General features: G+C 39.2%; 1 protein-coding gene across 1 annotated transcript; it reads right to left on the bottom strand.

Moving 5' to 3' along the window:
• Positions 1-3,201: 3,201 nt before the first annotated feature.
• cox4i2 (cytochrome c oxidase subunit 4I2) lies at positions 3,202-14,105 on the bottom strand. The gene is made up of 5 exons (XM_033628023.2): positions 13,958-14,105; positions 9,098-9,203; positions 7,379-7,543; positions 4,028-4,159; positions 3,202-3,634 (listed from the first exon to the last, which is right to left on the bottom strand). The coding sequence occupies exons 2-5, from the start codon at positions 9,201-9,203 to the stop codon at positions 3,501-3,503; spliced, it is 537 nt and encodes a 178-aa protein (XP_033483914.1). The 5' UTR covers positions 13,958-14,105; the 3' UTR covers positions 3,202-3,500.
• Positions 14,106-16,071: the final 1,966 nt, after the last annotated feature.

The raw sequence follows: 16,071 nt of genomic DNA on the forward strand, positions 1-16,071 counted from the left end.
TTTGGATTATTGGACTGCCACTAAATGCAAACGAAGTAAAAGGATATTTTCAAAAAGTAAGGTCTCTGGTGCATTCTTGCTGGCCATAAAGAATACACAAAATTGAAAGATTGCAACCATGTCCAATGGTCTGTTTGTATGTCTTAGAATGCTGTTGTAAAATCTTAAATTGCATTGAACCTAATAAAGCCTATGTTGGAAGATGTGCTGAGTCTGCCGTGTCTTTTCCAAAGTCTTGAATAGTGGGTGGGTGTGTTAAAGCATTCATGCATGAAGAGATGCTCATTAGGACATGCTGTTAAATATTCAAGGTATTTCCAGAGGAAGAAATCAGACTGAAGAAAGTCGTTTTTATGCCCATGTGCCTGCTCAGTGATGTGAAGGAAATGGGAATTGTGCCTGTAAAAAAAGGTTTACTATTACAACTAATGTGAAGAGAGACTCTCTCTGAACAGTAATCATTTCACACATTTAGTTAGATTAGTTCCAAGTTCCAAGAATATGTTCTAAACCCTGATTCAGTGTTTCTTAAACTTTTTACATGAAGTACCATGTCATAAAATTTTAGGCTCTCCAAGTTCCAAAACTATGACCGACACTAAAATACAGTAGTTTAGGCCTACCCTATTAAGCTACAGACAGTACAGGTAGGAAGCAGATTTATTCCTAATCAAAGATAATTTATCATCGTTAGCAACACTGTATAAGGGATAAACACTATTGCAAGTGAATTCTTCCACACAACTTATCAGGTGCTGTGGAAGCTTAACTGACACTGCTTCAGTAGCCACTATAGCACTTGGGCTCAAATGATTGTCGTCCACTTCCGTTTCAACAGGGTGTCTGGAAATAACCCCCTCCTGATCTGCACTTTTCCTCCTAATAGTGCCGTTTGGGGCCACAAATGCAGTGATGTTAAATCAGTCATTTTACTTCCACTTACTATCTTGCCATCTCAGTTAAGCTTGTAAATAATAATAAATGTATGCATGTGCTACATTCATGAATGTGACAACGCAGCAGGCTGATATCAAAACAAAAATATTACAGAAAAGGGAAAACTTATTTTAAATTATATTTCAGGGATCTCATTTATCTTATTTGATATGTTGTAGTATTTTTTGTATTATATATACTTAAGGTTACTTTTATTACTTTTAATATATATGTATATTTCAGAGATTCCTCTCTGTACCAGTAAAGGGAGCTTGTGTACCACCAGTGTACTCAATTGTAGTTTCGGAATCAGTGCCCTAATAAAGTTAACACCCATTTTCTTCTATTTAAGGGGAACTATGCCTATTTTCAAAATACATGCATGTTATTCCTATTGTCTAAGACATTTCAAAAATATTAAGTAAAAATGAGCAACTCTCTCACAAATCCAAATGCTAGAGTGCTAAAACTCAGCTTTGCGATGTCACAGCAGGGTATAAAGTCTGGAGCTACTCCACAGACAATGAGTTGGGAAAGATGTTACAGACCATTTTTGAGCATTTTAAATAAAAAATGTTAGATCAGGGGTTCTTATAGTATTGACAACTGAGTGGCATTTTAGGGCACCAGCATATCATTTAGGCCTTCACAGGAAAAGTGCACATACTACGACTTTTTTATTACCAAAACATGTATTATTTACAAAAACTATCAGTTATTACATTACAAAATAAATGTAATCATAATCAGTTACAATTACTAGGAAAAAAATGTTATTAAATTACAGTTACATGTTCTTTTCAGTAAAGTGTTAATATGTAGATTATAACTTTCATCCATCTTTTTGCCACGCAAGAATGACGGACATTTTTCAGCATTATTGCCCAGTTTAAAACATTTGTCAGAAAAGTTATTAAATTATTACTTTGATGAAGTACTTAAATACTTAGATTACACATTACATTTTTAACAAGGTAACTTGTAATCTGTAACCTATTATATTTTAAAAGTAACCTTCCCAATACTGAAAACGTAACACTCATTCTAGTTTTCTACTTTTTAATACATTTGAAAGCAATAAAATAGAGACACTACAGTATTTGACACTGATTGTAGCACAGTCGATTGTGCATCACTTGAGCAACAGCTTCTGCGGGGTACAGCAACACAACTTGCACAAACCACACGCAGAACTGCAGTAACCTGTAATGCTTGAACCAGTAGTAATAATAATGACAATTTGTTTATGATTATTATTACATTTTGACATGGTTGCCTTTTGTAGTGCAGCATTTTTTTTTCTTTATGCATGTCATCAATATACTGGGGAAGACATTGTGAGCACCCCAAATATATTTAAAGCTGTATTTGTACTGCTGTCTGGTGTGTTCACTTTGTATGTGCTTATTAATATGCACTTGTTTCTTCCTTATATCATTATTTAATGTAGTTAAAAAGATTTTATCATTTTGCATTTTACCTGTATATGTTGAAGCATATTTATCTGTACATTTATCTATATACACATTTGTATATTTTCTTTTCCTCTTTCCTTTTCGTTTTTTTAATGGAAAACTTTATGGATCTTGTAGTTGCACTGTAAACTGAGCATTATGTTTTTTATTTTAAAAATATATATATGTATGTATGTATATATATATATATATATATTTATCTGAAATGTAATGTAGTGGTAAGAAGCCTTGTGTGTGTGTGTGTGTGTGTGTGTGTGTGTGTGTGTGTGTGCGACCCTTGCATATGCTTTTCCCATATTTGTAATGAGTTGTCCCTTTTTTTCTTGTCCTTAAGTCATGAAATGGCAGCTCAGGTATATTTTGGTCTTATGACCAGATCTTGCAACAGTGTCAAGGCACCTTCTGCTGACCTCTGTTCCTTATGTGCACTGTATATGATCATTCCTGTGCTATTTTACTCTTTCACAGGTTCCAGATTCCCTCAGAGACACTTCAGAGACCAACAGGTGCCTGTCTAAGTCACTTTAGGAAAGTAATCAAATTTCAGGCTAAAACAATGGCGTTTAGGTTGTTTTTACTACTGTCAAGCTTCAAAACAGGTCAAATTTGACCCAAATAGTATGGAAGGGTTAAGTTACTTTCTACCACTTGTGACATGTAAAGACTTTTCATGAAACTGATGGTCAGATTCTCAGTTTTGATGACTGTTTGTGCTCTGCTTTGCATTTGAAACAAGCAAATTAGCAGTTGAGCAGGAGCCTACTCCAGATAATAAAATGAGTTGGACAGAGGCATAAGCAAAACTTTATTATCATTATTAGGTTTCAACAGGACGGACACAGATATCACCATAACAGAAGAAGTATTTGGAGAAGAGGCCTCTGACTGAGAGCCAGAGGTGGCACAGAGTAAAAAATGACCCCAGAGAAGCTGACAGTTGGATGCGCTCCATCTGTCTAGTGGTTTTGACATTCAGAATGCAACATTCAAATTGAGACTGACTTCAACAGCTGCTTCACAGTGTGAAGCAAAACTCTGAGGTGATAGGTCCGGACACTGTGCCACCTCAGCCACAGTCCAGCCATGTCTTTACTTCCACTGGCCCTTCTCGTAGTCCCACTTGGCTGAGAAGCCCTCGATGGGGTTGACCCTCATGTCCAACATCCTCTGCAACTGTTTGGCCTGCCACTCTTCATCAAAGGTCCTGGGACGTTCAGGGTAGACTAAAGCAAAGAAGGAATCGACACATGTATAGCGCATTAATGGACTCTGTAGTGCATTCGATGAATTAAAAAACATGCATGAAGCTACAGACAAAAATATTCAAGCAGGTGATGTTTTATTCCAGTAATAGACTTTTCTCACAGCGGACATTTTGACCATTCAAACACTCATAAACTCAACTCATAAAGCCTGACATCCATTTACAGGTCTCTGGTTTTGTACATTCTGGCTAACTGGTTTGGCTTACTGGGATACTTCAAAGGAACAGAGCCATCATTAATGTTGTTAGTTACAGCTGTGCTTTTTCTGCCATGATGAGTGAAAAAGATCTTTGTAACAGCAAGTGTGTGATGTTGAGGCAGAAAAGGTTTCCTGTCTCCTGGCAGATTTACCATAGACTCTTTGCCACCAGATGACCAGGCCAGTGAAGCCTAGAAAGAGGAAGATACCCCCCATGACGGTCTTCCACTCGTCTGATCCCTGCTTCATCTCTGGGTAGGTCTGACAGAATGCGATGCGATACACTGTAGGGGGAGGGGTGAGAGAGGAAGTGAAGCACAGGAGAGGTGTGTGAGATAGAGGTCAAGAAGAGAAAATAGAGAAGAATATCAATAATAAAATATCTTTCTCTTGTCCCGTAATGTGTCACTACAGTAAGATTCCTTGATATGAACAACTACCTAAAATTTCCACTAAATGTCTTGAGTAAAACCAGATAAAGTTTGATTAATTTTGGATGTCCCTTGGCCTGGTAGCTGACATATAGCTGCGATTTCCCCGGTTCAACTTTGTTGCATGCCATGCTCTCTGTTTTTCCAAATTTCCTATCTGAACCTCAACAAAATCTGTAAAACAGGGCATACTTCAAGTCTACATCATGAGGTCACATGATCAAACCCCAGGTAGGGAGATCAACACAAGCATACTTGGAAAGGAAACGCCCCCCCGCAGGTCATTCACTTCAGCTGAACAAGAGGCTCTGGGTGCTTTTCATTAAGCTAAGTATGCTTCTTTGCATCCCCTCTCCTCCTATGATTCAGAAATTGTCACCCCACCGCCATCATGGAGGACCTTAATGTGCCTTGAGGAGACAAGGTGCGAAGACAGAGGAGGCTTCTCCTACAGAAGCCTCCTCTGTCTTCGCACCTTGTCTCCTCAAGGCACGAAGACAGAGGAGGCTTCTGTAGGAGTTTACAGCCAGGAAACACAAATGTATCCTACACAGAAGTCTTACATCAAGTAATGTATAAATGTCGCACCTGGTACATGTAGCACAGTGTGCCATAAGTAACTGATGTCACTTCAAGACTGAAGCTATGGAACAAAGGATTTGTCATTTCTCAGCTTGGACTCCTCCATCCTCACGTCTCCCCCTCACACTTCTCTCTATTATCCCTGCTGGGAGGAGCTAAAATGTGAGGAAGAGGTACGAGTGAGGGAGGCGAGGAGACACATTAGCTGCCTTCCTTCCTCTGTTATTTCTTTGACCCTAATCTGTATAAACAGATATTTGTTTATTTATGCAGAATGTGTAGGCACAAGGCAGTGAAACAAGATTTTGGTATCAGAAACATTCTGGTTTCCATTTGTCGTCAGAGTAGCTTTGACCAATCATGTTGGAGCGGCAGGTAAACAGTCCATGTGGAGAGCAAAAGAGGCAGAAAGCATAGAGTAGTGCAGGAACAGGTTCTAAATCCAAGGAAAGTATAAAAAAGGAAAGGATATGACGTCAGTGACGGCATTTGAAAATTGTACTGGAGCCTGAGTTTGGTGTCAGTTCTGTTGAAGTCAATATGGCGGGCATGGCAAATCACACTATAACTAATCACGGCTTTGTTGTTTCACCTTTGACTGAAAAATCTTTCCACCAGATTAAAAAGCACACATTACGTGATGCATTACGTGTTTTTTTTCCTTGTTCCTTGTTCCTTGTTCCTTGGTCTCCAACCAGTTCATGGCTCTGCCCATCAGCTGCATCTCAAGCCCCTGTTGGGTCCAAGATAGCTAACCTAGCTGCTGTTAGCAGGTAGTACTGTAGGTTATGTATTAGATTATCAACCAACCTTCAAACGGAGGGCTGGTGTTAGATAATGTTTTCTATTATTGCAGGAGATGGCGCTAATTGCCAAATATTATAAATCTGGACGTTTATCAGTTACTTATTTGTTACTTTGTCAGTGAACTAAATTAGCATTTACACTTTGTTAAGCTAACTTTAACCAGCAGTCAACCTACATTCATTTGGAGATAACACCGTCACTGTCAGTAAGAAATAATCCTTGTGAAGGTGTCAAAGACACAGATAGGAAGCTGCTGTGTCAGTGACTGACAGTACATGTTACAGCCTCCCAAGCTTAATTGTTGTTATGACTTACGTGTGTGCTAGCTAATAGTATAGGCTAACATTAAATAACTAACATTAGTATGAATGGGGTAAATGGCAAGGCACTGGTGTCTACAGTCAAGTTCTAGTTTGCTGGATTTTTACCAAACCCTTGACTCCAGCCAGAATTATAGCCAGATCAGAAACTGACCTGATCCGATCATCACACAACATGACGCAGCAAACAGGGGCTTTAATTGAGTTATGCAGCTAATGGACAGAGCCATGATCTGTTTGAAGACTTGAAGCTCTGTTCTCCTTGAATAACAAGGAAAACAAACGTGCAAATTTAGATTAAAAAACATAAGTCAACATCACGTAATGTGTGGGGTTTTTTTTTAATCTGGTGGAAGGATTTTTCAGTCAAAGGTGAAACAACAAAGACATGATGGGTTAAAGTGTGATTTGCCGTGCCTGCACCGTTGACTTCAATAGAACTGACACCAAACTCAGGTTCCAATGCAAAATTTGAACACTGTTACTGAAGTCATGTCTTTTCCTTCGTTTATAGTTTCCTTGCCTAAAACCAGGACATGAGTTAGCATATCTGCACTTCCAGTTGCCTTGTCTTGAAGTGAATGGGTTTTTAGTTAGATGCCTGAAATAAGGTCAGTGGTTAAAACAAGCTTAAGAGACTTTCACATTTTGTTGTATGACATAAAATATGTCAGTAAATACCCCACTTTTTAAATTTTGAAGCATATTTCGTGATTACAGAACGTCAACACAGCGAACATGGCTTTATAGCCATGCTGTGGGGGTGACCCTTAAGTCATACAAAGTGGTGTAGTTCGTTTATAGCCTAGCGTTAGCTTTATACTTCTGCTGATTGCATTTATGCTTTAAAAACCATAAACTGGTGTTCATTTGTAAAAAAATACCTTGCCAAACAACGTGTGTAAGTATCATAAACGTTTGTTTACCAAAGAGCTTATTTTCTGCAATAATCCCATATGCAATGGAAAAATCCCATAACTTTTTGATGAGGGAACCATGGCGAAATTAAGTAAAGGTACACAAGTATTATCGGTACAATGTACTTTTAGTATCAAAAGTAAAAGTAGGCCTACTCACTAGACAAGCAAATGGCCCGTCACAATTTTATAATTAGATAGAACTGATTATTGTAACTGCTTTAATTGACTGTATAACAAATAATTGTGAACTCAACTGAAGTGTAGGAGTAGAAGTATAGTATATGAGTCCCCTTTGCTTTTTAAGGATTTGTGGTCTATGAATATTGATTGTACATATTGATTTCAGATGTGTTTTTAAACTGGTTGTGATGTGTGTTTTTGACTGTACTGTGTGCCACCTCAGCAGATCGACAGGGTCATTCTGCGAGTAGAGAAGAACCTACAGGCAATCTTCTCCTCTTTGGACAGCTGTCCCCAGGGTCCCATCTCCTTCTTCTTCAGGCTCTGGTCAGCAGAAGTCAGGACATCTTTGAAGGGTTTGTCAGGCAGGGGGATGTCCAGACGGTCAACATACATTGGCTGAGACATGTCTACGGACGGTGCCACCTCTGGATGGACAGAGACACTAAGTGTCACTCAGGAACCAACAATGTACAATCAAGGGGAGATTTTAAAACCCTGGTTTAGAAAATGGTAACGTGTCCTACATTTGATCAAACACAATAGCCCAAAGGACCATCTGTCTACATGGATACCTAGTAATGATGGTACAGCAGCACCATCTGCTGGTTTAAGGCCACCTTAGACTAAGGCCCTGCTCTTTTACATCAAGACTTCTGAATGATGGGGAAAAATTACATGACATGAAAACACTACACACATCTATAAACTATGGAGGCACTTTTGTTAATAGCTGCTGTCAAAATAAAGTATGCAGTGGTGGAGGAAGTATTCATATCATTTACTTCCTTACTAAAAGTACTGATATCACACTGTAAGAATACTCTGTTACAAGTAAAAGTCCTGCATTGAAAATGTTACTTAGGTGAAAGTATGTTGTATAATCAGGAAAATGAAAGTAGGGTGAAGTCAAGCTAACATGGGACACTTTTTGGTTGATTACCAAGAAAACCACCTAAAATTCTGAAGACTACATTAAGTGGTACTTTTAGAATGTGTTATGTCTGTCTGTTATATTTCTGTGAAGAAAATATGCTGCCAAGCCAAATACCTCAGAAACTTTTAAGTACCCCTACCAAGTGAAGTAAAATGGGACAGTCATGTTTGTTTGTTTACTAAATGGTTAAATACATTTATCTGTTCAGTCATTAATTCATTAATGCAACTCAAGTATCCATTATAAAAAGATCATCCAACTTTTTTGCCTTGCTTTCCCTGCTCTTTTCCTTTTGCTGCATGTGCCCATGTGCCATATTGTCTACAATGGTGTGTGTGTGTGTGTGTGTGTGTGTGTGTGTGTGTGTGACACAATTAGTGCTAATTTTGGACTATTGTGGCTGACATGGACTCACTCAGTGACAAAAACACTAAAAACGTCTGTTATATGACAGGTTGGCACACAGTAGCATATTTTCTCCATCATAATAATTGCCAGTTACTTTGATTATTGATTAATAGTTTCAGCTGTACTTCTTTAAACTGTTGGAGTGGAATTTATGACATATTTAAGCTCTTTGTATGTTTTCTATTTAATCCACAAAGTAGGCTAGCCACTAGCTAAAGCTGTCAAATTGTGAAAATTCTTAAAAATGTTGTGGAGTAGAAGAAAAGACTCAAGGTACATGTTGGCTACCTTATATTGGTATTTAAGTACATGTAGGCTACTTTCAACTACTGAAACTATGTGGGAATAAAAAGATACAAACGTCCATGGCAATATGGCCGCCATTTCTGCACTGGTCCCTGAATCTGATGGGTCACAGAATTTGGTATAACACCTGTACACACGCCAGCTTGTGAACTTTGACCATATGAGACGTTTAAAAAACATCCTGACCACTCGTTCTTTCACACCTTATCCAGAAAAGACTGACTTTCTTACTTGATAAGTTTATACTGTTATATTCTAGACTAGAGGCAGTAGGCTACATTAAAAGGCGGATGTCATTAAGCACATTGTGTCATCACAGGTGTCATGTTACCGTGACCGTGGCTCGCGCTCGCCATCCTCGCGCTGTTGGTTGTCAAGGCCACCGTCGCGCGCCGGGCCATGAGACTGCCCAGGCGCCCTGCAGTCAGGTGGAACATCTGAAAACAGGTCAGTAAAAGAAAAGGACAAATTCATTTCTTTATTCCAACAACAACACGGCATAACTTTAAAATTTCGACCGTTAACAATCTTATAAACTACTGTAAACTACTACAGCCAATTATCATCTGGGTTTAAACACGCGAGGTAGGTCACCGTATCAGTAATAAATAGGCTACACTGTGGAATGTGCTCATTTCAGTCATCGTGAATGGAAGAAAACTAGAGGGGTGACATACTTTTTAGATCAGCGTGACTAATTAGGTTGTAAAGATTTCCAAGAGACAGTCATATGAACCTGCCTGTAAAATATTTTTGAAATGTGTTTATAGATATTTTTTTTGTCAAAAAACATTTTTCAATGTGTTTAGACTAACTAGGTTATTAAATGTAGCTGTTGTAGTTGTTGCAGGTGACACTAATGCTGCCTTCAGGTGCTGTTTGAAATAATTTTAAAAGTAATATTGTAGCTTCTACATTCATCCATGATATGAACCCAGTGTTGTAAATTGTATTTAGGGATTCTGTTTTAAGGGCAAAATCCCCATTATTCCAAATGAAGATAGAAGTGTTTTAATTTTTCTGTTATTGATTTGGCATGTGTTTTCGTCTGAAGCACTGATCCTATATAGACCATATTGTTTAAAGTATTTTTGACTGTTTTTCAGTATAACTGTTTTGTTTACATGTACAACAACTTACTATGGACAGTGCATGCCAAATCCACCTACAGTATTATTTTGTTCCAAAGTAAATTGTAATGTAAGCAGGATAGAAGCACTGAAATGCACAACAAGCTGTATTTATGACTCTCAGAAGAGCACTTAAAGGTGGCAGTAACCACAACCAACAGTTCATTAAGGCAACAAAAATGACTACAGGTTATTTTTGAACCATTGTGCACACACAAATATGCACACACTCTATTTACATATAACAGTTCTTCTCTAAATATCTGTTGCCCATTATGTTTTATGGTGCAGTCATCTGAACATTTAATTGGCCATTGATTCTCTTTTGAAAGCAAACAGTGGACACACTCATCCATCTGTGTGTTGTTATTCCCAACAGTGAATGAGAAGATCGCATTAAGTGCTTTGTAAAGGTGGCCTGGATGAATGCCAGATCTCCTGTTTGTCACTTGTCTAGCCACCTCATTAGCTTTTACTGTTAAATACATTGCAGTGTAACACATAATGAAAATCAGACACTAAAATGGAATTCAAGTGAAGTTTGTGACCTTTGATAACTTAGATATGATCTGTGAAAGTGTAAAAGTTCTTTCAAATAATATCATGTATGCAGCTCCACCACTGATGCCAATTAAAAGGGGATGCTGTAGGTCACAATGATAGTTACCAGGTGTTTTTTTTTTTTACAGAGATGCAGACAGCCAATCTCTCTGATTACTGGCATTACAGTAAAATCAAGCACATCAAGACATGAAAGCAAAATTATCTCAGGTGAAAGAAGGCTACCAGATGAATTTGTAAACAGACCATATTATGGCATACAATGGCGCATTCCCCCTGCATTGATTTTGGAGTGTTGTTCACAGTTTGTGATTTAGGTTTGTAAGTAATGAATACAGGAGCTGAGCCAGATTTTATTTTTTTATTTTATTTTAATTTTATATACTTTATTGATCCCCCTGAGGGGAAATTCAATTTTTTCACTCTTGCTGTCAATTACACACAGGTCAGAAAGACACACACATGCACAAACAGGACCTATACATCCACAAAGTGGAGAGATGTCAGAGTGAGGGGGCTGCCTTGGTCAGGCGCCCCGAGCGGTTGGGGGGTTAGGTGCCTTACTCAATGGCACCTCGGCAATGCCCAGGAGGTGAACTGGCACCTCTCCAGCCACCAGTCCACGCTCCATATTTGGTCCAGACAGGGACTCAAACAGCCAACCCATGTCCCTATGGACTGAGCTACTGCTGCCCCAGATGTCATAAACATTCAGAAAAAGCCCAAACCAAGGGGGTTCAGGGGCATGTTCCACTTGGGAGATTTTTTTTTTCGAGCCGCTATATAAACTTTTTTTTTAAGCTATTTGTGACAACAGGATGGCTAAAATCCTGCCCCGAAATCATTTTGCTGTAGGTGCCAAGGAAAAAAACCATCCTGTAGAGCCTTCATCCTTAAAGGCGCTGTATGTAAGAATGTGGCCAAAACGGTTACTGCACTCAAATTCAAAATACTGCCTTGAGTCGTGTCCGCCCCCCCTCCCCTACAGATTCGAGGTTGCTGGACAGCGGCACGCTGGAGACTGATTTGTTTGCCCACGGGTGGCTGCCGTGGCAGGGCTGCGTCGCCGCGTCCTTGATCTTCGGTTTTCCAGCGGACCATTGGAGCAAGTCCGGCTTCTCTACTGCTAACGCTGCTGCCAGGATACAACTGAGGAGAAGCCGACTGCTAATGCTATGTACCGGGACACTGCTAACGCTGCTGCTGGGATACAGCTGAGGAGGAGCCGGCTGCTAACGCTAGCTCAGTCGTAACTGTAACTGATGGTGAGACTCTACTGACTGTGTGACTGGTAGACGGCGGTGGTTGGCGCAACAGGCCAAAACACAAATTCAAAACATAAACATGATTTGCAGACTGCAGAATATTTTTTTAGATGCAAATATTCTGGCTGTACTATTGTTGTCGGTGAGATCAGTATGTTATATGAACATTATTCCTTAGTCTCTGTGACATATTAGGAGGATTTTACGACTATTTGCTTTAGATTTCTTACATATAGCTCCTTTAATTGATCTCCAACTGTTTTCATCATTATGAAACTACAATGCAACAAATGTTGAGGATGACTAATTTTCACTGCTGCAATGTAAAAAGAGACAAATATTGTCTGTCATTATTTTTTAAAAGAACAGTGCGTAAGATTTTGGGGGATTTAGTGGCATCTAGTGGTGAGGATTTTAGATTGCAGCCAGCTGAAACTTCTCTATGTTCGTATTCCTTCAATGTTCATTGTTCAGGAGACGAATTACCCGCGGAGGTCTGTGCTGCTTCAAAACAAAAGGACCCAGTGTTTCAAACCAGTAAAAATACTGAATGAAGCAGTTTCATGTTTAAAAAATCACTGTTTTTCCGATGCTTTTGTCGCAGAGGGGCTGCTAACTACGGTGGCCTATGTGAAAATGTGAATGGCCCTATCTAGAGCCAGTGTTTGATTTGTCTGTTCTGGGCTACTTTAGCTGAAGGACCCGCAATCCCGTCATTATAAAGACAATGGCCCAAAAGAAATTGCCTGACAAGTCATAGCTCTTGAAATCGGCTCTTCAGTTGAGAAATCAAATTGAATTACACATGATTTTAAGCTAATGCACAGGTGGATGAAGTACAGATATTTCAGTAAAAGTAGTAATAACTTTGCGTGGTCATCTGTAGACAAGCTGCAGTGCGGCACATCCAGTGTGTGCTAGGGGTGGCACTTGACACGCGCCACATGAGCACCGCGTTGGCGCCAGTGTGTTTTCAGCATAAGATAACAAAAACACAACAATTCTTACTTTCAGGTGACTATACATTTAAAACACATACTTATTGTATCATATTCCGTTTCTGCCAATATATAGCTCCCTAAATCCTACACACTGGAATTTTAAATTACATAACAGGCAGGGAAGGAATTTAGCCTCAACAGCATTTCTAATCTTGAAACCCTTTTTTTGTTATAGGATGCTCAGTAGAGTTCACAGAATAGATGTTTAGCTGACAAATCTGATACATTTGAATCCATCCCATAATAATCTGATTCCAACTCAATGACCCCCAACAATGCCAAGTCAATGTGGTCTTCAATACACTGTACTGAATATTAGTCCAACAGACGATTGTTTACTCAGTTATATTAGATTTCTTTAGGGAATTTCATTGTAAGATAAACAACATGGGCATATATTATTAACTGAATGACACAATGTTGAAGTTATTTTTAAAAAAAACCTAAAATACTGGGTGCTTTTGGTGAAACATTTGGGGCTGGAGTCCCAGAAGCAACACCCCCAGAATGAATAATGTTTAAATTATGCTTAATTATGGTGTTTCTCTAATATTGCTTGTTTGTTTCTGCCTTTCACCTGTCTTTCTGTGGCTTATCTCACACACACACACACACACACACACACACGCACACGCATATGCACACAGCAAATGAAAATGGCGGAAGTTGGCATTTAGTCAATTTAAGAGTCCGAGCTGACCTTCTGAGAGGGGCAGAGGTAAACAGAATCATTTAACCTGTTTTACTAACACACATTGAAATAAAAATAGGTGACTTACTGAAAACCATATAGTTTCTGATTAAAAGACTTTAAATCCTTTTTGTAAAAAATTACATAATAGAAGTTACTGGAAGGAGCAATGTTTGCTCTTATAAAGGAGGAAAAGGTTTCCCTGCAGGATCAAAAAATGGCATGAAATTGTATGTAGCAATCAGTTGAAGTTCTCATTTTGGTATAAATATAGCGCCATCAGGTTTGACACACTTCACTGTATCTCGAAAGCAGTTTTTAGCTTCCTGTACTAACACAGCTGATGCACAATTATGCAGTTCTACAGATCTCTCAGTCCGATCTGTGTCATTGTTTGCTGTCTTGTCTGCACGTCCGCCACTCTCCCTAGCTGCATGGGTTAAGGGGAGGGTGGGAGTCTATCCCTCCGTCATCCCCTTCAAATAACCCTTGCCAGACCCCAATTTAGTCTGTTGACTTGATTTGGCAAAGACAGATACTCACGGTAGTTGTAAGAGAGTGAAACTGCAGGATTAGAAGACGCAACAGCAAAAGACCAAATCTTGAGAGAAAAGGGCTGTTAAGGCCGTCTTTCCCGTTTCGCCTCTGCTCTTATCGCCACACAACACTAAGCAGGAACCAACTGGTGGGCGGGTGAGAGAGGCTGGATGGAAGAGAGAAAGAGAGAGGGAGGGAGTTTAGAAAGGAGAGAGACCAAACCAGTACAAGTAAACAAGCTGGCAGAGCGTGTGTTAGGACTGGCAGAGCGAGAAAGAGAAGGTAGTTTGAGTTTGGCCACAAATCACAAAGAAGGAACAGCTCTTATTTCCCTCTCATTCACACTTCTCTTGCTCTCTTTACAGCTCCGTAGCAGACAGAGCAGAGACCATGGGGTTGCTTTAGGTGAGGTTATATCAGGACACAGTGGGAACCATATTTTACAGTGGGCGTGAAAAGGGAGAGTGTGCGCATGTGTGTGATGAGACGGAGGTATGTGACGAGAGAGAAAAGAAAGGCAGACACAACGAGAGATTAGTTGCAACCTTTTACCCCAACTAATCACTCCGCAAGTGCAGGTTGGCACTTAGCCACCATTATCCCATATTTGTTTGGCGGTGAGCCCAGGGGCTGACTGCAAGTAGCTGGTATGTGGTGCACAAGGCAGCCAGCAGTCACCAGCCAAAAAGTAGAGACAGGAGGAAAAGGGGAGGAGAGTCTTGGGTCGAGTAAGGACAGACTTGTTCATTGAAACCTTACCCACTGCTTGGCTGTGTGAGCTTCCCAATACACTATGACCCAAAAGCTTAGGTAGTATTAAAATTTACACTTAACCCACATAGTAGTAGTACTTTTTTCTAACTTGAAGTCTCTGACATGCTTAAACTTCATGCCTGGGTAAAGCAAAATTAAATGTGTTTTGAGTTTGTAACACCATAGAAAAATGTGATATTAACCACCAGGCCATATTTGAACAGTTAAAATAAATCACCAAGTATATGAAATTAGGTTTCAAATTCATGAAAAAAATAATCAGTATTTTCTGCTCTGAGACACTGGGTGAGTGTCCGCTGAGAGGGTGAGCCAAAGAACGAGCTGGGTTTTGCAGCAAAAAAATCCCCTGCATTCCAAAATGTATTTTTCCCACATAAAAGAGACATCTGTAAAACTGTTGACAGGACACCTCAAGCTGCAAACAAAGTAAATTATGACTCTTTATATTATGAATTTTTGAGCCATGGAGGTTTTATACTTGTAAAACTTTCCTTGAGCCGTGAAAAGTGATTTAAAAATCTGTGATGTCATCACAGTGTAAAGTCTATGAGCTGAGCGGGAACTGGCGGGTGAAGCCAGCAGGAGAAACACTACTGCACATATTCACGGAGCCACATACCACAAAAGTAAATCCAAAAGCTAGAGAACTTTTTTGGCGTATACTCCAGGCAAGCAACTTGAAATGAATAGGCGCCATTTTGAGGTTCAGTATCTAGTTATTATCAAAATATATGGAAGCGACAGACTCTCATTAGCAGCTAACAAAGTAGTACTAAGTCCATGCACTCCCTAAGCCGGAGAACGAGCCTCTGTAAAGTGACAGACTCAGGTTAGCAGCTTCCCTTCTGAAGGCATTTGGTGCTTAGTTCATCATCTCCACATGGCGGCCAGATCACAAACTTTCTCATTTTACATCTAAACAGTACACTAATATGTTAATGAAAACATTTGAGGAGAGGAAAAGGCAATACAGTAACAGAATCTTGATTCATATTTGATCAGCACTGCCTAGTTTGACAGTTTGACCACAGTTTACTAGCAGTAATTGACAACTTAAACAGAGACTTTTCTATGGGGTGCCGTTTGTAAAGTGGCTCACGCTGAAAATACCATGAACATTTTGCCACATTTAGCTTCAAACAATGTTTAAGAAAGTGTTGTGAATTTTTTAATGTCACCTTTTACCACATTTACAGCAATATTTGTTAACTTAGAAATATATTAAATAGTTAAATCTAAATATTAAATGTAGCACCTAAATGTTAAATCTAAATCTAAATGTTAAATCTAAATATTAAATCTAAATGCTAAATCTAAATCTAAATGTTAAATCTAAATGCTAAATC

This window comes from Epinephelus lanceolatus, chromosome 8 (assembly GCF_041903045.1).
Source record: "Epinephelus lanceolatus isolate andai-2023 chromosome 8, ASM4190304v1, whole genome shotgun sequence".
NCBI classification, from domain to species: Eukaryota; Metazoa; Chordata; class Actinopteri; order Perciformes; family Serranidae; genus Epinephelus; species Epinephelus lanceolatus.